This window comes from Electrophorus electricus, chromosome 8 (genome assembly GCF_041902795.1).
Source record: "Electrophorus electricus isolate QZ-2024a chromosome 8, ASM4190279v1, whole genome shotgun sequence".
NCBI classification, from domain to species: domain Eukaryota; kingdom Metazoa; phylum Chordata; class Actinopteri; order Gymnotiformes; family Gymnotidae; genus Electrophorus; species Electrophorus electricus.
The window spans coordinates 28592296-28619518 of record NC_137504.1 but is presented as its reverse complement, the minus strand read 5'-3'; the positions used below and the strand labels follow the sequence as shown (position 1 = coordinate 28619518).

Genomic DNA, 27223 nt, shown 5'->3' with positions numbered 1-27223 from the left:
ATATTCTAAGTCAAAGTGTGATCCCAAGATCCAGGTGCTGTGTGAAAACTCCCTTCTTGACACAGATCTGCTTGTCTTTACGATCTCTGACCTCCTGACTGGATGAGCTGCAGGAGAGCCGTGCTTGGCAAACACAAACAGCAGAATTGTGCTGATGAAATCCAGTTCACGTGGCACATCCCATAATCCCAGAGCACAATGGACACGGCCTCGCCAACCCAAATAGTGCACCGGGGCCTGTGCCTGGTTGCTAAGGCAACTCCTTCCTTTCTGAAGTCTGGTGGTACAGTGAATCTTGCAGTATGGAGCATGGTCTGTGCAGGGAGACGGTAGCTGTTGGAGAGGAGAGTAATAGAGTGACGTCATAGGCCAACGAGGTAATGCGCAACCCGAAATGACAGCGATGCATGCATGGCCACCTGTTTGTAGGTGAGTGATTTGCATAATTTGCAAGACCAATCTTGCTCCAATAGCTGTGACAGCCAGGTGCAGGTGGGCAACGAAACAACATGGAGTCATGTACTGTACAGTCACAAATTCACAATTATTTAGTTATACATGGCAGGCCAGAATGAAAGCCACTCCTTTGAATAGGGAGCATGTGTTCTTAAAATGTAAACTCCTTAATGAAATCACACACAGATTATCTAAAATATGGCTACTTTCCTCTGCTGCGGATGACTATCAGACACTAGAGACATTCCAAGAGCCACAGAAATCCAGACCAGAGTTCCTGTTTCTACTCTGGTTAACCAAAACAACTAAATCTGTGTTCGCAAGTAGATATGATCCGCTAGCACTCAGTCTGTTCAACAAAGCCAGTGTTTTTCCACCCTGTTGCATATACAGTGCCCAGCGTGTCTTAGTGTGAGAATCAGTGCTATCTGTCCTCCTTCCCTCAAGATCACCGATACCCAACCCAGAGCTGAACGAAAACACACTTTTGCTCCAAAAAACTGCTACGCTATCATACAACTTTATCCCAACCTCCCTGCGACCAATTCCCTTTCAACAAAAACACTTGGCAGCTAACCTCAACATTACCCAAACATTCAAACATCTGGGCAACAAGAACCTAGCCACTACAGGAGTGGTGGAACTCTTCTCGATCCTTTTTTGAGCATGAAAGAGCAGAACTTCTCTCTCTTTTCTCCCCCCAGACTGTGCCACTCCTTTCTCCTCAACCACCTCAGTGGATAAACATCTACAAAAAGTACCGACTGGTATTTTTGAAGTCTCCAAAAAAGGCTAAAAATAGGCCTACCGCTGAGTCAGATTTCAGTGCTAAAGGCCAACTTGGTGTCAGCTGAGTGATGGCATTCTTACGTCCTTTGCTCAGCTAAATCTGCAAACGATGGTACCTTGATACACCACATCTTTCACTGCCACCTGCCTGACGCTAAACCCTCGATCCCTCCATGTCCAGATAATGGCACCAAAGTGATAATGAAACAAAGGCTGATGGGACCTCCTGCTACAGTGCGCATTGAATGATTCGAGGTACATGATTGGAGGCATGATTGGTGGTATTTGGATGTGCTGGTCAGGCAAGGCCTCAGCTGTAGAAAGGAGAAATGACTCACATTCTTTAAGTGATACGGGAACAAACGGGGGAGCTGCCATTTCCTGCGACGGAGGCATTAAGTCCTCGAAACAACACGAACCCTCCATCCCCCTCTTCCTCATCTCCTCCCCTGCTTTCCATAAACATGCAGAACATCTCAGACACAGCTAGTCTGGCTATGAGTCAAAGGCCAGAGGTGCAGTGGTCAGACACCGCTGGGATTTCATATTGACTTGTGTTATCTAAAAGATGAATAAAGCATAGTTAGAAATGGTTCTCATATTTCCATGCCATATTTATATTAAGGGCTGTGGCGATGCCAGTGAGCCTTCTTTGACAAAGCTAGAATCTTTCTAGGGGAGTAGCCTACATGACTGACAGGACCAGGAGGCTTAATGTAATACTCTGTTATCAGCGTGCCTAAGTTGACAGAAGAGATAAGCCATTGACAAAGTCCAGAGGAACCAGAGGGAATCATCACCCTCTGCTGTCAATGTTGCAAAAGGGAAACTGACGCCCTCGGTTATTCAAAGTCTTTAAAAGTCAGTGACACCAGAAATCAGTCATGTGCAGAACGTAGTGGGTATCCCACAAAAATGTAAAAAGTGCCAGTTTGCGTGGGTAAACCCATAAACTGGATGCGTATTTGCATCTTGCAGGTGACTTACAAAGAAAGACAACACAAACACTTTTTTGAGTGATCTAAATGCTCTAGACAGCACTGGTGAGTCTGCATCTTTACAAGAGAGCTACTGGTGGCAGAATTAGAGGTGTTCGTTCAACAGAAATATATTTAGGAGTTCCTGGGTAACAATAAACTAACAAACAAACAAACACATACTGTCAGTGCTGTTAGATTAGTACCTGGCCCTTAGTCAAATTAATACATACATATTAATATACATGCCTCTCAAAATCCTTTCTCTACTCTCAAAAATACATGCAAGATGCCATCTTAAAGAGCACAGTGAAGGATCCTGCCACACCGTCCCTCCGAGGCCTCCGAACAGCGGCGGAACAAGAGTTCGACCAGGGTTCCAATCAATTCTCATTACATTATGCAGGCCTGTTTAGCAGCATGGAGAACGTCAAGGAGATGAGAATAAGGATTCGTCACTGCTTATGTACTGCAGTGGTTCTTTAGCGGAGCCTAAGCGTGATTTGCTGCCTTTCACTGTAAGACGGAATACCCTGGCGGACGGAGCGCATGGCTAGTGCTGAGAAATGTACCTCACTGCAGCTGACAGTTGTGCGGGTCAGTGGACACAAAACCGCAAACCCATCCACTGAATCTGTGTGCGAGCTGACAGAAAGGCAGAACAGAGCTCTAAAATCACTATATACTTGTTATGAAAGTCTAAACAATCGAATTCAAGCATACAGTGCCAAAGGTGAAAAAAGACAAGGTGATTAAGTTGATTTTACACTTTAAATGACAAATACAACATTTAGTCCTTCAGCGTTTCAAGCTACGTCCTTGGATAAACAAAAGGTACTGTGCTGAAACTAAATACAGCATGGAAATAACGGGGTCTGACCATCAACACCCCCTGGAGATCAGGGCTTATGTGGATAGTGTGCTGGGAGGGAAATAATGATGGAGGACAGATGACAGGCAGGTCTGTTTGGGGGCTTTGTCCTTGTGTGAACCGAGCTGCGTTTCTGCATGACTGAGCAATCTGACATCAAGAAAGTCACACTATATCTGGAGCAGCATGGCTATAGAACCAGAAGGGCCAAGTTTCTCTCTCTCTCACACACACACACACACACACACACACACACACACACACACACACACACACACACACACACACACACACACACACACACACACAGTCTTTCACTCTTCAGTCTTTGCCATAAATCTACTATTTATAGTCATGAGGTTGAAGTTAAGGACACATCAATTATAAACAAATCTGTCATTAGCAGACAGGGCATGTTACAGAGTTTACAGAGCTAAATATCAAATGCAAATATTGATCATAAGTGCAACTTTGTAAAAGTGCAACTTTCACACTGATAAGGATTCAAGTGCTACACAGAACGGTGGATTAACATTGAGTCCTGTGCTGCCTCCCTGAATCTGCAGCCAAAAGGAATCAAACTGTGAAGGCAGACAGTCCCCAGACTGTGTGTGTGTGTGTGTGTGTGTGTGTGTGTGTGTGTGTGTGTGTGTGTGCGCGCTGGGGGAATGTAATGGTCTGTGTGTGTGTGCCTGAATGTGTGTGTCTGTGTGCTAGGTGAATGTAATGGTCTGTGTGTTGTCTGCCTGGCAGGAGAGCAGAGCACGGCTGGGTACCTTATCAGCCAACACGATGGAAAGCCTTGTCAGCTCATTTTGTGTGTGTGTGTTTGTGTGAGAGAGAGAGAGAGAAAGAGAGAGAGTTAGTATGTGTGCGGGGGTTTGAGATAAAGCACCAAAAACAGATTTGAAAGTCAGCCCAACACACACACACACACAGACACACACACACACACACACCAGTACACCAGTCTACACACACAGTGGATGTCATTCCCTTCCTACACACACATGCACATGTGCAACACACGCACAGATCACAAAGGCTTCCTCTTTTCTCTTTTGCCAGCCTGTCATTAGACCACAGACCTACACACATGTCGGAGGCACCCTCTCTGTACCCTCCAGGAGGAACAAGCGAGCGCCCAGCCCAGGCGGAGAGCAGGACATGGCTGGCGTTCAGCCGCCCCGAAGCCCACGTCCACGGCAGTGGCGTGAGAGGGCCGAGAGCGGCAGCAACAAAGGAGGGTCCAGCTCTGGGGGAGAGGGGCCCCAACAAGGAGCAAGGATGCAGGCACAGTTACTGCGCCCCCTGCTGAAAAATAAGGTGCTTAAACAGTCTGAAATGAAAATGCGTTGGCTCTGTCGTCAGAGTGGTTCATGGGTTTCTGGGCGATGTGGGAATGGATGTGGTCAGCCATGCGCATGCACGGTTCCCTCTGTCAGGTCTTCAGCGCTGTTCAACACTTTCTGAGCGCGGGCAGGGATAAGTGCAGGTAAAAATGTTGATGGTTGTCGATTAGAGTCTCTTAAAAAAGCACCGAAACGGCAAGTTGTCCTTTCGCTGCCATAAATCACGCAGCCTGGGGTGGAAGAGGATTTTCAGAGTGAGTGGAGTTTACTGCTGGAGAGTTTAGCCCGAGGGCTGGTAATGAGTGTCGGTGGTGCTGTATCCTGACGGCGTTTGCGCGCAGAGCTAATGAAGAATAATGGGATGAGGAAAAGCCTGTGTACAAGGACCATCCATCATCTGTGGGGAGCGCATGGCAGCCCAGACGCTTGTCTGAGCCTTGCTCATACATGAGAGAAAAACAGAGCGGGCAGAGGAGACAGGAATGCAAAGTCACAGAGAGCAGCGTAAGAGATCCTGAGCAATAAGAGAGGAGCACACGGATAAGGGGAGCTAAAAGCGCGCGCGCACACACACACACACTCACACACACACACGCACGCACGCACGCACACATGCACGCACACACGCATGCACGCACACACGCACGCACACACGCACGCACACACGCACGCACACACGCACGCACACACGCACGCACACACACACACACACACACACACAAAGAAAGACAACAAGTGAGTGAGGGTGCTTCCTCAGACCTGACTCAGGCTCCTCGGTCCGTGCTGTCTGGTTCCCCATGTCTCCGCTCTGGTGGACTGAGATCACTTCCACTTGTCTACCGCTCGGTGCAGACGTGCGCTAATCCATCAGAGAGCCTCGCTCCTGATCACACCGACGCCTGCCTGAGCCCTGCTCTGTCCGGCACTCTGGGAACAGTCTCTCCTGTCTGGTCCCCGCGGAGAGTCCGGTAGCTCAGTAGCTGGGCGGCATTCCTGCTGTCAGATAGTGCCGTGTCTCCTGCAACAGTGAACCCTCTCTCTCTGGCTCACTCCCTCTTAAACTCGCTCTGTCTCTCTCTCTCTCTCGTGACACGGTGAGACAGCAGCGGGGCTGAGAATGCTTCGTTAGACATGCCTCTGCTCTAATCAACACATGCGCACTCACACACACACACACACACACACACACACACACAAAGACATGCCAGAGGAGTGGCTTTCCACAGTCATCGTGGCCACACATGGCTCTCTCTCTCTCTCTCTCTCTCTCTCTCTCTCTCTCTCTCCCCCCCTCCCTCTCTCTCTCTCTCTCTCCCTCCCTCTCTCCCTCCCTCTCGCTTGCATTCTCTTTCTAGCTCCCCCTCTGTGTCACTCCTCCTCCTCACGCTGTGCTGGCCTGGCATCAGCGCTGGAGATAGAGCTGAGCCTTTAAGTCAGCTATCTACAGCAAGCATGCGCTCACGCGCTCTGCCTGTCCACAGTTATTTCTTGGCTCTCTTGCTCGCTTCCCCTCTGCTCTCCGCTCTGTTCTGCTCGCCATCTTTCCCTAAACCCACTTTGTTTTTGAGAAGGGAGGAGTGAGAAGGAAGCGATGGAGAGAGGGAGGGGACAGGATTGTGTGTGTGTGTGTCTTCTTGGCAGCCCATGCCTGTGAAGAGTTCACCTTTCTTCCTCCGCATGTGAACTGCCCTGACCTTACCCATCAAGTCCACACAGAAGGCAGCTGGCGGCTTGCCAGCCACGACCATTAGCCTGGGCTTTGCCAGACTCATTTTCTCCTGCCTGAACACACACACACACACAGACACACAGATGCACAGACGCACACACACACACAGACACACAGACACACACACACACACACACACACACACGCACACACAGTGTTAGAGAAAAGGGGAAGAGGAGCCCACTCTACCACTCTGCTGTTTTCTCTGCGGAGCTGAGAGGGGAGATATGCTACGCTCACGCAGTCCTCCGTTGTCTTTTCTGCTCCTCCCTCATTCGGAGTGCATGTGAGTGAAATCTTAACGACGCTGGGTCAGGACGTGTCGCGTGGCCTTGCCCGGGCCTCTCCCGACACAAAGACCACCATGGTGTTGCCTCGCTCGTCTTTCTGTTCGCTCCACGCAGCCTCACTCGGTTCTCCTCCTCTGAGAAGCCTCTTCCTCAGGGACGTATATCTGCCTGCTCCCCATCCTGCTGTCACTCGTGGCACAGTGCAAACACACTTCGTTTAATCCAGGTGATGGCGTGCGAGTGTGCCGGCTTCGTAGTGAAACAGGGACGCACTCTTGCCTCTGTTCTGGTTGCGTCCTTCTCTGTCTTTTTTTTTCCATTTCTTTCCCCCTTCTTCGCCCACGGTGTGACTCTATATCCCTCTGTCTCTTGCGATCTCTCTCAACGCCTGGAGTCATGGCCCCAGAAAGCACATGCCATTTTAAATTGCTCCCGACACTCATAAACGGACCAGGGCTGGTTTCTGCGTGCACGAGGGGGATCGTTGCCTTTTACATGTCCACCCTATTAATCAGTCTCATGAACCACAGAATGCCCTGCTATCTTGGCTGAGATCAGAGATAAGCCATTGTTTGGCTAATCCTTTTCCTTCAAAATGACAGCTGGTGGGAGTGCACCAAAGGGCCGTTAAGGTAGTCTGCTAAATTAGGAATCGTGCACATGGTTAACGCTGCTGTTCGTTTGCGTGTATGACTGTGCATTTGTTGTCGAGTGGCATGCGGGCGTGTTTTCGTTACCATGTTCCAGCTTGTAGAAAACAAACGACAACAAGCATTCTGTTGTACACTATAGAACAGCCTGGCTGGAGTTTGATTTATTCATCCAGTAAAAGGCAATGGAGAAAACGCCAGGTCCTCCAGGATGTCCAGGATGTCCAGGTCCTGCAGGATGTCCAGGTCCTACAGAATGTCCAGGTCCTTCAGAATGTCCAGGATTTCCAGGTCCTCCAGGATGTCCAGGTCCTCCAGGATGTCCAGGTCCTACAGAATGTCCAGGTCCTTCAGAATGTCCAGGATTTCCAGGTCCTCCAGGATTTCCAGGATGTCCAGGTCCTCCAGCATGTCCAGGATGTCCAGGTCCTACAGAATGTCCAGGATGTCCAGGTCCTCTAGGATCTCCATGTTCTTACAGGATGCTTCTTCATCCGGTAAAATGTCTGACCGCATATGCACTATAAGTACTGAATAATATGGGCAACATACTATATAACTAATATGCTGGTATGTACTTTGATGTGCAAACATCAAACGCAGCATTGAACCCTTGAGGCATCACTGTTAAAGAAGACCTAGGCCAGATGTATGTGTCTAGTGCAAGGAAACGTGCTATTTTGTTCAATCATGTGAATGCTAAAATTGGTCAAAACACCCACAGATGTGGAAGATCTGACACTGGCCAGGATGTGCACATAAATATAAAAAATATAATAAAATATTAAATTAAATATAGAACACGCTGTTCGAGAAATTAGTCGCATATTGCAACCCTTTCCAATATTAGTTTTGCTAAAGCCAAAATTGCAATAACAATTACCAAATGAAATATTGTGATATATCCACAAGTCATTCCGAAAACCTTTAACTGGTTCCTCCTGACTATATTCAGAAAAAAAGAGGTCCATCTAAAACTTTTGATCCTCCCCATTTCAAACACTGGCTTTGTCAGGTTTGAAAAACCAGTCCAACAAATGGAACTTTGCCAAGAGGAGGCATTATAAAGTATCTCACAGACATTTGCCAAGTGTGCCGTCTACACCTGTCTATCAGCTAACGAAGCAGCAGCTCCCTTTAAAACGCTGGCAGGTAGGCATCAGCCTCATTAAGCCAACCACCACGCAGCGGCCCAGCGAGCATGCCCTGACCGGCACCCCTCAGCCGCAGCGGTGCCGTATCACTGGCTGGCTGCTGCCGCCCCTGGCGTGAGCGCCATGGTAACGAGCCTGGCTCCTCTGGGGCTGCTGGGGGCCAGACAAGCCCTTCAGATGCCAAGAGGTTTGTGAAGACATGTTAAACAACGACAACAAGCACAAAATCATCCCGTGAGCTGGCAGTGCTAACAGACAAAACCCAGTCACACAAGCAGTGGTGTATGGGTTTGATTCATTGTGGTCTGATTTAGTTGGAATGAGGAACAGCATGTGTGCAACAGCAAAAAGACAATGTTATTGGCCATTAAACGAACCTTAACCTAATACTACACCATCACACCTTAGCATTCATACCCTGAAAATGAGGTTGAGCGGGAACATCAATTCTAAGAGTCTGACTGAGGGTAAAGTTACACTAAACACACGACGCAAAAGTCAAGTCCAGGCTTTCAAGCACAATTCTGTTAATTCTGTTGAGACCCACATCCAAAGGTCAAGGCAATTTAATCAGAAAACCGCGCAGCAGCATTAAGCTAATAGACTTGGTTTCTTGACAGGCAGTATGGAGCTGTATAGAGGGCAACACCTTTCTGGAATGGCTGAACCTTGGCTCCGCAGCAGTGAGGATACAGAGGGGCCACCACACACACCACGCACACGGCACTTCTCTGCTTCTCATGCTTACCATTAAAGCCCCTCAGAGAACAAAAAAATCTACATTAAATATTGATGAAGCCCCTGACTAACTCACTCGGACAGCACTGGGTTTAACCCGTAGGCTGAGTTCAGTGATCAGCATTATGGGATTTCAGCTTTAGGTAGGCTTCCATTTTGCGGTGATGTGGGTTATATTTTTATTAGCATTTATGCAGGGCATCTGAAGAAAGCAGCTCCCCTGTTGCTCCACAGACTGAGCTCATTGGTACTGGCCAGGTTTGGGTTTCATGCTATTACAACATTTATCTAGCCATTTTTTGTGTGGAAAGCAAAACAAACAAACAAGAAACACACCTCATTATAGCGTATTGGGCCACAACACTAATGCTGGGTGTCTATGGAATCCCACCCGAAGCAACACTTTTACATTCCCGTTTGAGTATCCTCTGATAAAACTCCTTTCCACCTTTTGGTGGAATAATTCCCACTATTAAATCACCTACAGTGCCTCTTTAAAAAGGGAAAAATCCATTAACACTGTAATGCAACTGTGATCCAAATAAACAACCAACGATCCACACTGTTACATGCTGAGAGGTGATAATGGTTTGCTTTGTGACCATCACATGAAGATCTGGAAACCATGCGTCCTGTTTGGACAGATCTGGATACCATGCGTCCTGTCTGGACAGATCTGGAAGCCATCCGTCCCGTCAGGACAGATCTGGAAGCCATGTGTTCTGTCTGGTCAGAGGCTGCTTCACCTTCACACTGACCTCAGTTATAAGAAGTTCTTTACAAGTCAACTGGTTTATCAACTGGTTATTTTTATAGAAAGCAGTATTTAAATATTCATATTAATGATATTGATCATATTGTCTGATATTGCAGGTTATTTGAAATTTTTGCTCTTTAATATCAGCAACGATATCAACATTTTCAGAATATACATTCTTAATGTGTATACCAAATGGTAAGATTTGTGCTATTACCCACTTACATCCTAGACGATCCAAATATTGCAATCTGAGTAACAGATCTATTTTATTAGACAAGGAAATGCATACCCAATCCGCAGCGATAGCTGTGGATACTAAACAGTCAACAAATTTCCTACCAATAATAAGCTCAGTCAGTAAATGAGAAGCATTCTGGATGGCACTCTGTCAGGAGTGCTCTAACTCAGCTAGTTCAACAAGGCATTGTTAACTCTGTCAGGCTTAGTGAGAGCACATGAAATTACCTGTGCTAAATGTGACACTACGGTGCTGAAACATTCTATGCATGGTGCTCACATGAGTGTCTTTTAACATGGGAATATGGCAACGTGGCAATTGTTGAGCTACACGTCAGGTTTCTTGCGACACCACGTCATCATTTGATGAACCTGTTTTTCTAAGTGAACAACTAAATTACTATTTGACTTTCTCCATCAGCTTTCCCAGTTTAGGAGCAGTTCTCTCCACAGAAGGGCTGGCATTTCAGGGCGGGAATACGCTGTGTTATTCCACTATGATATCAAGCATGTCACATTCTTCCCAAAATACCACATTAACATATTAACATTTAATTATTATTAAATACCAATATTAAATTAATATTAAATAATTTTAAATTATTAAATACCACATTAACATATTAACATTTAAAGTCTTACAGTCCCAAAACTGCGGCATCTGTTGCTTAAGCATTATCCCTCCATTTAAGTTTGTAGAGTGAGATGTGATATTCTCGAGCGCTGGTGAAAGGAAGCGAGTTGGTCCTCCCTCCTGATGTGCATGCCGCTGTGAGAAACAGGAGCCCGTGCAGGACTGTCTGTTCTTCACGCATGGTTGGAGGCCATATGCTGAAGTCATGTGTTAAAAGGGATGGTACGGGCCCCCAGCCCAGAGTCTGGGCTGTCAGACCTGTCCTGGAGCCGGCATGCACTAGCGTGCTTCAAAAATACAGAACGGGCCTCCAGTGCAAGATGTGCCGCTTTTCCTGGCTTGGGAACTATGGTCAAAGGAAGACACTATTTTTGAAGAGAACAGAGAGAACGGCAATTCATCTTCTGTTGGTGTACCTTTAAGAGCCTAAGCATTCGACCGCAAAGGTTTCAAAATACTCTTTCAGTTTCAGTTCTGTTAGCAAGGACCATCCATCACAATGTTTAATTATAGCATTACACATCTTACCATTCACTGTGTTTTTGTACCACATTCTGTATCCAATATATCTGAATACAATGAAAAGAGGCAGCAAAACAGGAATGTGGCACCCGACCACTCTAACAACATAGTGCGCGTCCATCTCAAAGAAAGAAATACATTTTCCTTTGCTCTAATACAGCGACCAGCCGAGGGTTTACCATCTTTGCAATCACAGGGTAAACTTCTGGATGTCTAAACTGAGACGCTTTATTTATGTGGTAGAGAAGGCTTATTTATTTTATGAGATTCATAAACGAGCATGGCCTATGAGTTCTTAGGAAGAAAACTGCATACGGTTTACTGGAGAATTCATCTGCTTCCGCAAGGCGAAAGCCTGAAAATCACTTGTGGCAGAAAAATGACCAGGCTGTAGGAGACTGGCTTGATCTCAAAGCTGAGGACAGCCATAGCTTTTACTGGCTCGAAATCAGTCAGCCTAATCTACACGGCACGACCCACAAACAAGTTGTTTTGTTCACAATTTGCACAAACCTTCCATATATTGTCTGCAGGTGTTAAATAAGCTGAGTACACACTTGACCAATAACACAAATTGAGCAAAAAACAAATGAATGACATGCTATGAAGTCATAATGTAATATACAAAACTATAAAGTAATCATGTGTTTCTAGAACAAGAAGCCCTTGACAAATAATGCGTTTAAACAGCAGAACAAACAGTAATTACTGTTCATTTGAACTGGGTTCAAAGGAAAAATGGAATATAAATGCTGACACAGTATTCTTTAGGTTTCTACCCTGTGATACTCGTCATTTAATTATACTGAGCAATGGCTTTAAATTCTTCAGCTGAGCTGAAGGAAACAGGCCAGTTAGCAAAATCATCACCAGACATAAAAACAAAACAAACTGTTGCCCATGACTGCTAAGGAGTGTGAGATTGTGTGCCTGCTCATTTGGGTGTGATGCTCGGTTGCACCCAGGCTTTGGCATTCAACCCATCACCCCCCCCCCCCCCCCCCCCCCAGCCAAACTGCATACTGTATACTGCATTCTTTCATTCTTTCTCCATGTGAGGTCATACAATACTGTCACGTCATCCGCTTTCTTACTGCCGCACCTAAACACGCACATGGACCACGCATTTACACACAAAGGTGCAACACACACATGCACACACATAGAGATGATGAACCTATGACAATAGACACAATGCCACAGCACATGTGAACATAATGTAAACTCAATTCCTAAACTCAATACCTAACTGGCTTGGCTTTTTTTAAAAACTGCTTTCATAAGAGATGTTCTGCACACAGTCCTTCCATTTACAAATACAATCCTTTCTGATGTAAAAACAAACATCTTGACATCAGCTGGTATAGGTCCTCTTATTTTACCAAAACACAGATGCTGTCACTAATAATACCAAAGAGTTTCAAGTGCACACACACACACACACAAGCTTAAATACAGGCTTGTCATGACACACAAGTCAACCTAACTGACATGCTAGCTGCGCGGAAATATTGGGCAAAGGAGAGCTACATGCTTCTAATTTGATGAATGTGGGACTTTATTCTGTGTGAGGAGGAAGATGATAGCCTGTCACAGTGATGGAGTAGTCACCAATATGAGTGTTATTTCAGCACTCAGCAGTTTTACCCGGAGAAAAATGCACCCTTCATAGCCTTCTTCTTCATCGCCCTGCAGTGGCCCTAATCTGCACCGTGAGCGCTATGAAACAAACACACACAAGCAGGAGAGCTCACGCACAGAAGTGTGGGGATTCATACAAGCCACAAACATGTGCGTGCGCTTTCTTTCTGAATTTACAGTGGGCTCTGCAAGTGTCGGGAGAATCTCTCCTTTCGGGTAAACAAAGCAAGTTATGAAAGTGTTGCTGTCCCTGCTTGTCCCTGTGAGCTAACACTGGAAACAATGTCAACACAGACTGTACTGTGGCAACAAAGATCGCTCAAAGACAAAGTTCATCAGCACAAACAGACCTTCTCACTCGCCCGTGTTGGACAGCACACTGAAAAGGACTTTGAAGGACAAAATACAGAAATGGCACAAAAATCTGAGCTCTAACCGACAAGAATGAGGAGGCGAGTCCCTCTAGTGGTGAACAACTGAAGTTGTCTTCTGCCCCAACCCTTCTTTAGCATTTGAGAGGTCATGGGAAAGGTTTTATAAAGAGTTCATAGAAAAATACATGGAACTGTAAACAGAAAAAACAGTGTATGGTCACACAGCTTCAAAGGGTGGAGTGACATTAATGAAACTCAGCTGACGTTTGCCCACTGCAATGTTTGTGAGATAAAAGAGACTACTGAGACTTGCTGCTACCTTCTGATTCATACTGGGGAAAGGGAAGGATATATTTTAGGTAAAGAGTCCGGCATGACGACAATGCAAAAAATCATGGTTGCTACTCACAGTACTATTCACAGAAAAACGATTGGAGAGATTTACAGAGCTAAATGTCTGAGCAAGTCAACGCAACAGAGGACAGGAAGCAGGAAGTCCTCTGGGTAAGGATCCATGTGGCCTTTAGTGAAGCTCCATAGTAAATGTGCATGATGCCTTGATCTGTTCTAAACTCTCATGCATGTGTGTGTTTGCGTGTGGGTCTGTACGACTGTGTGCATTGACTTGGCGCTCTGGGAGTTTCTGAGTGTACCTGCGAGGCCGCGCGGCCGGTTGTCTGCCAGCTCCGAGATGGCTCCGGTAGTCACAGTCTTCTTCATCCGAGACGCGGCAGCTACTGCTCCCAGAGCAGGCTTAGCCAGAGCGTCATCGCTGCTCGCCCGCTTCAGCTATACATAAACGCAAAACACACACACACACACCTTATAACTTTTCACCAGAGCAGCACTGAGCAGACTCTAGAGCATGACTGCAGTGGCTCCAGACCAAACCGTCTGAGCTAAAGCGTCCTACAGATGACATGCATTGCTGCTCATTGCCGTATCAGCACAGCTGCTTCTGTTACAGGACTGCACTGGCAGTGCTCTGAGGAAGCCCAGGTACATCTAATACGACCATCATATGACACAGCAATATCACCGTAGCGATGCCAAGCTTCCACAGGTGAGGTTTTGTCCTAACGTAAGTTCTAACAAAAGCAATGTGTAACTATGTACTTGTGTTATGATCACACCGTATTTGTTCAAACTGTGACCCATTTCTGCTCATAAATATGGGGTCTCTCTGTTATAACTGCTGCTTGGTGAGCTTTGGAAGACGTCCTCGAGGACAGGCTAATTGCAGCCATTTGCCAGACTAGACTGTAGATCCATGACACTGAAGGAGAGTAATGTGTCTTCCTGTAAAGCTGAAGGAGACTAATCTCACACTATGCGCTGATGAACTGGCCTCAGTACACTCCACAACATCCTTCGCTCTGCTGCCTTTCCCAGTATTTAATTTTGGGTTTTTTTTGGTCTGTCCTTTCTCCCTGAGCTGGTCCACCAACTGACCAGTTAGGTCCTCTCATTGACAAAGTGCTGGTTTTCTGTTCTCAGCAGGGTATACTGTTTCCTGTTTATGTCAGAATCCAGTCATAAGTCAGCCACGTCTAGTTCATCGAGGCGCTGGTCCCTGGCTGCAGGGCTGCCCGAGGCTCTCACCCGGCTGAGGCGCAGGTCCGAGGCAATGGTGCTGGAGGAGCGTGAGGTCTTCATGCCCATGGAGCTGCTGATGGAGGTGGAGGTGGCGTTGGAGGCGTGGGAGAGGGAGGGAGGCAGGCGGACCCGCTCCGGGGCTCCCAGCTTGGGCTGTGCCGCCTTGGCGGTGCCCCCTTTCAGCATGGCTGCGTCCGATCAGTCGGCCTCCTTAGCAACGCTGCGGATAGCAGAGACAGAAGCCGCAGACACAGATGAACATGTTAGCCTGAGCTCGGGACAAGAAGACGTGTCCAAAGTGATATGTCAGAAACACAGAACTGCCTCGCCAGACGATGCAATTCCATCTGGGTGACTTAACAGCAGAAGTTGGGGAGCAGGCGTGATAAGGGAAGACAGAGGGAGAAAAAGACATTGACATTATAGTCTGAATATAAGCACTGTAACCTAGATAATCATATTCGTGTTTATTCATTCCCTATAGATTCGTTTATTTATCTGGACATATTTATTTATCCACAGTCACATGTATCTAGTTTCTCCCCAGACAAACAATAGACTTTATTGTTCTTCCTTTACAACTACATTTCCCTCATCTATATACTTTCCCGCATCTCCCCTCGGTTAAGGGCGGAGCAGTCACCAAGGGCATTTCACTGCCATAACTGTGCATAACTATGTATGTGACTAATAAACTTTGAGTTGATTGATTAGATTCATCCTCGGAAAGAAGTGAAAAGGCATAATATTAGTGAACATAATATGAGTGACTCAGTAAAAGATGACAGGGTTTGACTGTGTTACTTTGGAGCAGTGACACCTGAACCCTGGTCAAGAAATCTCAAGCCCTAAGTAGTCTCAAAACATTTAAGGTGAAATACCAGCTGTTCTGGCAAAACACTGTTACCACATGTTGTGTCACACAACCACTAGGACTTACACCCTTACCATCAGGGTGTATAAGCATTGAAGAGTAAGAGTGCCCTTTTCACATCAGTACCATCTGGTTCACTCCAACTGGCAAAGACTCACACCTGAGCACTCTTACAAGTCTGGTTCCACAGCAAAGTCATGTAAGTGCAACTGACTTTTAGAATATAGGGAGGAACGCATGACAGTCCTAGATTTCCATTATTACATTTACGGCATTTAGCTGACGCTTTTATCCAAAGCGACTTACAAATATGACTGAGTACAACTGGAGCAACTGAGGGTTAAGGGTCTTGCTCAGGGGCCCACCAGTGGCAACTTGGGAGTGGTGGGACTTGAACCAGCAACCTTCCCATTACAAGTCATCCACTACCTGTCATCCAAGTCACTGAATTGTCTAGTGGTAATAAGTCGAGCTGTGACTTTAGCTGTAACTCCTCACAACAGCAATCCAGAAACACTCAGACATGCAATGTGAACGCGGGGCGTATTAATGCACTTAGTGGAGGCGACGCAAGAGGAGTCGACTGAGAGAGGGAGAGAGAAAGAGGGGTAGAAAGAGTGAGGGAGGGAGGGAGAGATGGAGGGGCGGAGAGAGAAAGAGAGGGAGGGAGAGGGCACGCTTGAGCGCTCTCTGCAGCTTGCCATAGCCCTGGGCCTCCAGGCAGCCCTGGTGGGCTGCTCACATACATCTCAGTCACGGTGGAGCGCAAAGGTTCACATGCAGTTAATGGCCCGCGCCTGCAGACTGAGGGTGTGGGAGAGGCACGCTGCACTACCACGGACCAGCACTAGGGGGAGCCTCCGGTCAGAGGTTGCTGTAATTCAGAACCTCCGTCACCTCCTCACTTCGTTCCTAACTTTATTTCCGTGGTGCTGTAGCAGCGGACGCTGCAGGTGGTGTTTTCCCCGATGGTAAACGCGGTGTGCAGCAACACTCTATGCCTCTGTGGAGGCCTGTGAAGGTAAAAATATTGTGACTCAGGTCAGGCCCTCAGACTCTGTTTCGTGCTGAACCTGTTCTTAACAAGCCTCTGTAATTAAGCAGAATTATATACAGCAATAGAAGGAAGGGGTAAAAGATTTCTGCACAGCTCACCTCCACTGAGGTCTTATAGACCTCAGTATACTTCAGTATATTTAGAAGAACATTTTTTAAGAAAAACTAATTGTATATGGGGCATATTTTCCATTGATAGAAAGTTCCTTGTCCTCATTCATCCGCACTGATATATGCTTACCACACACACTCTGAATCAATCAAACACAAACATGATCTTATTTAATGACACTCTCAATTACTCCTCAGCCTGCGACACACACACTGCATCCTCTGTGTTTAGAATCCACAAAGTATGACTGACAGCAGCACACAGAAAACTGCTGAAATGACCACAAATCTTCACCCCTCATTTAACACTTCTAACATGCAGAACAGATTTTGCGCAAAGGCTCCTGTCAAGATTCTTGGCAACGGATGCATGGAAAGATGCTCAAAATGTACAAATTAAATTTTTCTTTCAGAAAAAAAAAAACCAAATTAAAAGGACACACACACACACACACAGACTTCCCTATATCACAGCGACCATGTTAGTGTGACTGTTGAGGAGACACGTGGCTCCACTTCAGGCTCCCATCGGATTACAGCACACATTTCTCTATATATGACTGCACCCTGCTCTGTGCGGTCAAAGACCGCCTTTATATTATCTGGAGAAACCAGGCCAGTCACCAAGACTGACCCAGTTCCGACAACTACAAGAGAGCCACTAAATAAAACAGAGTGACACATTTGTCCACTAGGGCTAAGAATGGGCCTGCACCTCGTTTTCTGACCACAGCTGCTCTAAGGCAAGCTACCACGCAGACAATCATCAGTATTTCCACAGGATGGGCACAGCAATCTTTTTTATCCTCATTTGCTGCATTTGGACGTCCATCTTCTTCTCAGTTCTGTTTCTAGCGAGAGCAGCGAGTGTTGCAGACCTGTGCTAGTCTCTCTTCTCCAGCCCGGCAAACCTGGCACCTGCATGGTGAACTCTGGTCACTCTGACGGTGAGTTCACACTTCATCAAGTGGGTGTCCTGCTAACGGGTAATGGAAGAACAAAACAGCACAGTGTGTGTCAAGGCATGGAAAGGCAGCATCAGCATAAGCGCTTCACTAGATTCACCAGCTGGAACTTAGGAAAATGTGTACAGGTGCCATAGAGACTTCTGGGTGGGGGAAAAAAAAAAGATGGAGTTTGTAATTTACAATTTTAAGGCATGAAAATTCAAAAGTGCACTCAATGGATCACAGTAACTGTGATGTAAGCCACTAGTACTGCTAGGCCAAGCTGACTTAGCATGACAACAACAACAACAACAAAAAAGTATTTAAAGAAACTTCTGGAATCTTGGAATTATTGTGCACATAGCTAAATGCAGACCTGCTCAAATTCTTTCCTCTTGGGATAATATGAAGGATTTTAAAATGCAATATGCTCAACTCATTCAGCAATTACCCTTTACACAGAGGGCAGATGTCACAGTGGCCATGGATGTAACATCATCGTTAAACCGAATGCCTCAGGAAAAGCACAAATTGCAGCCTCCAAAGACCGGTTGTGCTATATTAAGAGTCTGGCCATCATGGCATTCTGTGGGCGTCACCATTCTTAGAGTTTGTTTAAGAAATGGCTGGAAAAAACATGAAGGAAAAAAAACTAGACTTTAGATCTCTAATTACTATGCCTTAAAATGTGGTGTTATTCTTTAGTTAATTACACAACAGTCAAATCACACTGGTAGTTTTTTTTTCTAAAAAATGGACATACACTGGAAATTAAGATTTCTTTGAAATATGTGCAATTATACTTTGATGACATTTACTTTCCTGGTTGCAGGTTTTCATGGCCAGAGTTTGTGTTCCATTACTACTAAAACAAATATTAGTATTTGTCCATCAACTTTATTATTCTACCTAATAGTTTCTGAATAAAATACTGACTCCACCTATCTAACTATACACATTTAAGCCTGCACAGTATATAAAGCATGTCTATACCATCACGTGCACTTCTAATTGTCTGTACCATGTCATCCACCCCCATGGCACCCATCTCTAATGTCAGCTCCAACAAGGAACTGTTTCAACAACTTTACCTAACTGGTGAGTCTTTTTTACGTTTTACATTTGGATAACATGATTTCACAATTTGAAAATCTTTAGCCAACATCTACAGGAGGAGGCTCAATGAACAAACGCACTGAATTATGCCACCAGTGCTTTAATTAAGCATTTACAACACTGGGCTAAATGTTTATAATGGTACAGTGATACAACAGCTGACACTTCATTATAAACCATATTTTCCTAGAATGGCAAACCCTTAATGGAAACAATCCTTCATATTTCAACATTATAGTCAACACTAGGGATGGGCTGCGTAATCAGGAACATAATTCCCATGGAAACACGTCGGCCAGTATCGTCTACATTACCATACATTTATTTACAGATTTGCCATCTGCCAGATTTGTGCACGTTCATCCATAAACCAGCGAAAGCATTCAGGCTGCTACCTAAGTACAATCTAACGGCTGGACTAACAGCACTGGGAGCGCTGAGACTGACAAGGGGTTCTCTCATTTGTGGTGTAGCATGACCACAAGCTGACATCAACCTTAAAATGGGATTGCATTCTTTCTTAAAGGAGACTAGACACATTTTGCGTGGCTACAGAACGAGATTTGTACAGTGCAGGTCCCTTTAAAATAATCAAGCCAAAATGTATATTTGTAGGAAAAACACATCACATGATTCATAGTTACTGTGCAAAACATTTCCCAGCTCCCAGATCCCAGACAGTAGCAGCAGCAACAATAACCCAAACGTCATATCATTTTTGTGTAGGCCCTGTATTGGCCGGACGGTGTTCCCTTGCCAGGTGACATATGAGCAGGCCATGAAGCCAAATTAACAGCATGATAATGCTGTAAGGAGCATCTGCAATCGCTGCTGATGAGCGCAGAAGGCAATGGATGCAAGGCCTCCGGTCAGAGCTGCTCATCTGTCAAGCCACATCTGATTCAAACCAGGTGCAATGTGACATTTCCTTCTCTGAAAAAAGGTCAAAGCATGCAACCCCATCCACCCAGAGAGCAGAGACCAAACTCAGGCCAATATATATATATATATAAAGATCTGCCTCAGGATTAGACATAACGATGCATAAGACATTTAGTGTCATTTTCAAAGCAGAAAGTCCAAGAAGCCTACCATAAATGTAAATGAGATTCAAGATCAATCCTTTGCTTCCTAATAGGGTGCGAGCGAGACTCATCTGAAGTACTAGCTATCGGCTTCCTGTTAGTGTTTTTAAGGAAGAGAGGGAGGAAGCCCGTCACGACTTCTGCACAACAAAATACAGAAAAAGTATGAACACACAGTTGAGTTGCATCGACGGCTCCATTCATAAAGCCTTCTTCAGGCCTACGAATTTCAAAGCAACTAAAGAAATCAGCAAACATTAAAGATGTAAAACAATGTCATAACTTGTTCTTGTCTTGTTTCTACAGATGACTAAAGGAAGTGAAAGTAGAGCCAGGGAAGTTGAGGTGTTCTAACTCCTAATAAACAGACCACTAACTGTGCAACGGAAAAAGGCCAACACACACACACACACACACACACACACACAGACACACACAGACACACACAGACACACGGACACAAAGAAGCCTTTTAAATATATATCCAAACCTGCACAATGGCATTATATTCCAACTAAAGAGTAAGTCTTCGCTTGACCAGGAGAGCGACAGAGTCATAAAATCAAAGCTGAAACAGACACATGTGCACGCTGCCTCCTCTCATTGTAGCTGCGCAGACCTCAGCATCAGGCCAGCTCGACAGCACACTCCGGCAGCCACGAGCCTCTGCTGCACAGAAGCAACAAGCCTGCCGGCACGTTCCACCAAAAAGACAGTGAGCGAAGAGGCAGAGACACACAGATAGAGAGAGTAGACAGAGACTAGCCATAGGGAAAATTCCTCTATTATAGCTAGGTGCTGCTAGATATAAAGGTGCCGTTACTAGTGCACACAATTTCATTCACCATTCAAGCCATTAATAACCCTTTATATAAGGCTTTTCTGCCACCTTCTCCAAACTCCTGCTCAGTCATTTGATTTACCCTCTGACTGCTCCCTTGCTTAACATCGTTAAAGAACTTGTGTACTTACTTGTGATTCTTGTCTCGCATTTGTGATCTGTGAGAAGCCATATGTGGCTTTTGGAAGATGGACTGGGTTATATGAGTGTGCTTTGTTTCAATGTGTCCTGCTCTGAACCCACCTGACAGAGTGGGTGTTTGTGTAAAGCATACAGGAGTAAACGCAGTGAAGGCATACAGAAGCTACCGTTCCTCCTTCTTGTACCCAGTGCCATGCCAAAGACAATGCTACGCACGACAGTGTAAAAAGAGGAAGAGGAAGGGGGTGAGAGGGAGTGAGGGAGAATTAAACAAAAGGACCTTTAAAAGTGCAGCATTTTTCGAGTGCAAGTGAAAAGCGGTTTGTGGTTGATGGCAAACAGGGAACCCAGACTGACCACGCCCCAGCTGCTGTTTCTCCAACCTGCACTAACGGGGGAGAGGTTTAGAGAGCTTTACGAGCTACATCCTGCTTACACACACACACACACACACAAAGATTTCAGATCTGATATTCTACCTGTTATTTTTCACACGGAGTATGAAACAGGAAAGTGGCAATTAACTGTCACAACTTAGCCTAAACCTGTGACCTCAGTTAAGAGGAATACATTTTAATTTTTATTTTATTAGCGGCCGGTCTAGGACATTTTCCCAAACTCAACAAAGTAAAAAAGTACTTTAAATTCAAAAACATAAGCTAATTCTAACACGGGGGTCAAACATGTGGCAGAAATGTGATGTCCAGCAGTGGATGCCGTGGTTGTTCTGTTCTGCCCCACATCAAAAGCCGTTGGAAGCTCTCCGCTGGGCTCCAGCCCTGAACCGTGGACAGTTGGCTGTCGGCTATGTGCTGCGAGGGCTGGCGCTCATGGTGGAAAAGGCTTGCTAAGCAGCGATGTCCCACATGGCACCCTGCAGGGACAGTGCAGTGCAACGGTGTGAATAATGCAGAGTGCCCTGGGTCCCAGCCAGTCCATACACAGGACTTCTGATATGGCCACCTGTGGTACCATGGAAACACGAGAGAGGCTGGCAGGCATCGGACAGGGTTTTAATGGCCCAGGCTAGCTGGTTTCCCCATATGCAAGTTGTCGGTGTATCTATGCCTCATATTGGCTACAATTATTTTTTTTTTAAAGGATGGTCATTTGGCCTGCCTGTAAAAATGCAGAATGTAGGTTATTTTCTAAAGTGTGGTTAGTTGGTTGTTTTATGGCCTGACTGGGTGGTGTGAAAAAATTAGAAAGGAAAATGAGCCTGAACTCTTCTGCATGTGTAAACCTTTGGGTGTGTGGATTTTCTTGAACCCACTATTCACACAGCACCACAAAAAACAATTACACTGAGATGACTACGCCACACTGCCTTTAATGTGTGCCACTAGAGAGGTTACACGTCACAAACCCGCACATGCGTGAGACATCAAAGTTGAGACACAAATGGTAAGGACTGCAGACTGGGAGAAGTGCTCTGTTCTCCAGAGCATGTGATAGGCTATCTTCAAGGGGCCATTTCAACTCCAAAATCCTACAGACAATGGAATCCTACTGTGATCCATGCCATGAAAGAGAATTCGCAGTCCTGAGTGGAGTAACCCATCACGGAGACCGCCCACCCTCACATCATCATTCTTGGGCCAGAAGGTTTTGCGTCAAGTGTTGCGCAAAGTAGATTCCTTCTCACCCCGTTCTTGGATAAAACAGACTGGTAGAACTAGCAAGCTCCAAATCTATCCTGAATTTCAATCCATTTCCCAGTTATGGCTCCTGGCCCAAGAATGTTTCCCACATGACAGGTGAACAATAGCATCTCTTTGAAATTCTGCACCGTGACACAGGCCAGCGCTCTGAAAGACAAACAGATTAGTGCTTCGCTAGTCAGGCTGAGAGCGGTCGTTCGTGTTCCTCTTCTCCTGTGTCTGCCTCGTCTCCAGCAGCTGTGGCTCGGAGCCCAGAGGGGTGGGTGGCTCAAGTCATCAAGACTATAGAGGCAGGTCCTGTTACTGAAGCACACTACTTTAACATCTGACCACGTCCTACTTTAAAACCTACGCTCCCACAATCAGCTTCTCAATAACAGACCTGTGCCGGTTACCCTTCCTCCCACCGTGATTGCTCAGTGGGCTTTAAGAAAAACTGTGATGGTTACTCGACATTACCACAAAACCACTCGGCCAACAGTTGTGTGCCAAAACTGAACTCATGTTTCTGAAGTCAGTGGTTGTGCTTGTGTAGGGAAGAGTGCTTTGCTTTCATCGTGACACGTTATAAAGCATTAGGCTGCTGTGAGGCACCGTGAGCTGCATTAGAAATACCATAGACATACAATCTGAACACACCTATAAACGCGTTGAACCTCATGAAGAAATAATGCTGAACAAAGAATTTACACGATTAAGAACTACTTCAGAAAGCCTCTTTTGTGAATGAAATGTAGGTTTAACCTCCTGTAATTAGAAATCTGCCAAATAAACTGACGTACTTAACCGCAGGGTTAGGGTTAATAATTCATACAGTCAAGAAATTTAGTGCAAAGTTAGCATACTGCCATCCCAAATGAATCACGTGCAAGCCACTAGCTACCATGAGATTGTCATTTCCGTTATCTTCCGCCAAACCATACAAGAGCTTCATACAAGCTCTTCACAGGTGTGATCAGGTAGGCACCTCCCTTCGTCTGTGTCTCACTGAATTAAGCCAATGGCATGTCCGGAAGGCTCAGTTAGGTCTGGCGTCCCAGCTCCACCCGTCTCCAAGACACCATGGTGAATAAGGTCATACCAGCCCCACGGACAGCGCCGCCGCATGCTCAGTGCCACTAGTCCATACTAGATATATGCAGTGCAGAGGAACCAGTCAAACACCATTTTTTAAAAAGAATGAATACTGTTACTTTATGGCTTAAAGACGCCGAGAGCTGATATGCTGTGCCCTTTTCTTCAGTAGGAATGTTTAGTAACGATGGTCTTGTCAATCAAAGATGTAATTCTAACAATGTGACAGGACAACAAGAGCTTTTAGCTGACTTTTCTTGATCCATAGCCGAGTCTCCAAGTCCCTCTCCCACACCTCACGTATTGGGAGTCTCACGTGTGGCTCATTTTAGAATAGAACAGCTTCACTCCCGTTGGTTCGGTCATATCCTACTGGAACGTTCTGACTGCCTATAAAAGGAGATGCTGCGAAGGATTCGGGTCACATTATGCTGCAAACTCCTGTGGAAACATGGTACAAAGTCTAACAACCACAACAGTCATTCCAAATTCTTCCAGAAACCTCAAGATCCTAATCCCTGTCAGATCACACAGTGACGGGGTTGCGGCGCAGACTTAGCCGGGTCACAGGCATAGAGGCTACCTGAGGCTTTTCTTACAAAACTTTAGCATTGACCAAGTTGCTAAGAGAGGCAGACAGAAGTGACATCTGTCCAAATACAAAGAAACAAACAAGCAAGCAAGCAAACAGGAACCATCCCAGTGAAGGCAGGAGTGGATTGCTTCACATTACTAGTACTACTAATAGTAGTGGGAAAGCAGAAAGCTCAGGAGGCTGCCAAGTGAATGCTCCACCACGTCAGCAGGCCTTGGCCATCTGCGCTGCACCTGGTATTTCTCTGCATGCATGTGTGTCTCCACTGCAGCTTGCTGGTGTGTGAAGTGCAAAGTCTGGGCCCGTAAAGCTGAACAGGATGCGTTTAAATCCCACACGTCCTGCTTCCCTGTGGGGACAGCTCACCCGGAATACCCTCTGATCAAGTGTGGAGTTTGAAAGGGGTGCAAATCAGTGCGGGATCAAATGAGGGCTAAGCGACACACCACGGGCACTGCACTATTGTTCTACAAAATTCGTGCCAAGAAAACACTTTGCGTGAAGGAAGCTAGGCCAAGTAAAGGGCTCAATGGTTTATGTGCGGGATAGGAGAGAGGTGGATGACGTGGAGATTCTTAAGCTCTTTCACTGTGGCACATGTCCTCCTCGTGTGTTGGCTCTTGTCCTTTGCCATGCTATTTCCACGCATGCTGAGCGTTCGTCCTGTCTGCTGTTCTTTCGGTCTGCCTGCGTACGGTCTAGCCTGTTCCCTGGCTATCACTTTTTGCCTTATCCCTTTCGGGTTTGGTTGTTTGAAGGCTTGATGCCCGGTTTGGTTTATTTTGGACTGTTTTCACGATTACGACTTTGTCTTATCTCCATGTGTTGTAGATGCTCGCTCTGGCTTTTGACTCTAGCTTGTTTTTGACTCTGGCTTTAAATTTTTTATATTAAAACCCTCTATTTTCACATCCGCAAGTGTCTGACTCCAGTGTATAACGTTACCCAAAATTTCAGGAGAAATAACCTAACACTCACAAACCAGGCTTTGCTGACCACAACTACGGAAAATAATTTTATCTTAGAGTTAAATTAAACTGCATGGCCTTGCTATCTAGATTTTTTCCTAGATTAAAAAAAAAAAACTTCAGGGTATAACATTCTGATAAATACAAGAGATGGCACCAGTCCAATACCATGTATCATAATCGGGCTGGTGTTGGCAAAAAATGCAGAATTGGATATCAGGAGAAAAATATTTAAGGAAATCCAGCCTGAAAACAGCACAGCAGTGTGTTGAAACAGCACATGGCAGGTCACATGACAACAGCCAGTTTAGTTTGAGCAGGTTATGTGAGAACAGCTGGGTTAGTTTGAGCAGATCACATGAGAACAGCCAGGTTAGTTTGAGCAGGTCACATGAGAACAGCCAGTATGAGCACAGTTTATGCACAGCTGTGGAGTTTACTACACATTAACACAAACAAGACAAAACAGCAATCAATCAAAACTATAATAATGATCAGATTACATTTCTATTGGTTTTAACCAGAGGTCGAGTGAAGAGAGGCGGGTAGTACAGGTAGCCTCTCTCTGTGCGCTTGCTTAGTGGCTGGTGTGTGTGGGATGTGTAGCGGGTAGAACAGCAATTTATCACTGAAATTCACAAACATTTAAAGGTCAGTTTTAGGTTGATGTGGAATTCCAGTTGCATTCAGTAATAAGAACAAAAATGCAGATGAAATGTAGTGTAAATTTAGGGAGTCAGTTAGGCAGCCATACTGAACAGAGATACAGAGTGTGTGTGTGAGTGTGTGTGTGAGAGTGCGTGTGTGTGAGTGTGAGTGTGTGTGTGAGTGTGTGAGTGTGCGCGCATGCGTGCGTATGTGTGTGAGTGAATGAGTGTGCGTGTGTGTGCATTCGTGCGTGTGTGTGCATGCGCTCGGAGTGAGTACAGACAAGCTGAGAACCAACTAAATTTTATTTGTCATGTCCATGCATGATCTGCAAAAATAGGATACATCATAAAGTATACTAATCTCACATAGAAAAAATGTTTCACCCATGCAAGTGAACCACAGCTGCATAGTGTTTTTGAATGAAAACAGCAGATTGGTATCAATGTCAAAATTCTAATAAGTGGTTTATTATATTCTTTTAAGTCCATGCAAATTAAATATTTTGTGACTACAGACTAGCTGGACTCTTTCTCCTGCATGATGTATTTATAGTTACACTTTTGGCAGATGCTTCTATCCTGTGAGACCTACTAGCTAGATAGTTTTGGGTGGTGGACTCCCAATCCAGCTGTAATACTGGCATATAAAACCCCCAGTAACACCGCTGTGCCTCATCAATTTGTACCAGTCCAAATCCCTAAAACTATGTCACTACCATGTCAGTGTTAACGCACTGTTAGAGTGGTGTGGCCACCCAAGAAATATGGCCATGTAGTCGGATACTCACCAGTGTGGATGGCTAATATACCAACATGTAGGTTACAGTCATTAATTGCACATATAAATTACACCTGTAAGAAAACTGAACTTAATAAATTGGCTAGTGAGTGTAGGTACAAGGAAGGTGTTTCTAATAATGTGGCTACTGATGGCAGATTTTGATTAGGGGTTAGCCTAATCAAAATCCCGTTTAGATTTCCTTTAGTCTGCTGGTCACACTTTGGGTAAGTCTTAGGTGGCACAGTTGTCCAAGATGCCAGTTGAGATTATATCTCTTCAAAGATGTCCGTGTCCAAATCTTAACTGCTCAATGATGAGGCATGAGACTCATTACATAGTTTTGGGTGTTGTACTATCATATGCAAGCAGGACAAAGTCACTGCTTCTAGGTTCCTGTTAAACACATGCCTGTACAGTGCGTCAGACGGATATAAACCTACCGACTTGTTTGCCCTGTTCACTCTGAATAGCTTACTGGAATAGCCGTACTCCAATATACGTCAAACAATGCTGCAGGCCTTTTTCAACAGAATTCCGATCACCTGCTTGAGTC

General features: G+C 45.5%; 1 protein-coding gene and 1 long non-coding RNA gene across 6 annotated transcripts in view; one reads left to right on the top strand and one right to left on the bottom strand.

Annotated features, from left to right (window-relative positions):
* specc1 (sperm antigen with calponin homology and coiled-coil domains 1) overlaps nucleotides 1-27223 on the bottom strand; it is a 70950-nt gene that overhangs the window by 38326 nt on the left and 5401 nt on the right. For 3 of the 5 annotated variants that reach the window (XM_027004298.3, XM_081718841.1, XM_027004299.3), the window contains exons 2-3: nucleotides 14777-14990; nucleotides 13828-13963 (exon numbers count right to left, since the gene is read on the bottom strand). In XM_027004298.3, coding sequence (XP_026860099.2) covers nucleotides 13828-13963; nucleotides 14777-14956 — 316 coding nt within the window. In that variant the 5' untranslated portion in view covers nucleotides 14957-14990. Of the gene's footprint in view, nucleotides 1-5204; nucleotides 5672-13827; nucleotides 13964-14776; nucleotides 14991-19966; nucleotides 20026-27223 lie in introns of those variants that run through there. The other 2 variants (XM_027004301.3, XM_027004302.3) reach the window with 2 other exon arrangements.
* Nucleotides 13983-14886, top strand: LOC145658925 (uncharacterized). Its single transcript, XR_014124802.1, has 2 exons — nucleotides 13983-14237; nucleotides 14701-14886. It is a non-coding gene; the product is annotated as an uncharacterized LOC145658925 (long non-coding RNA).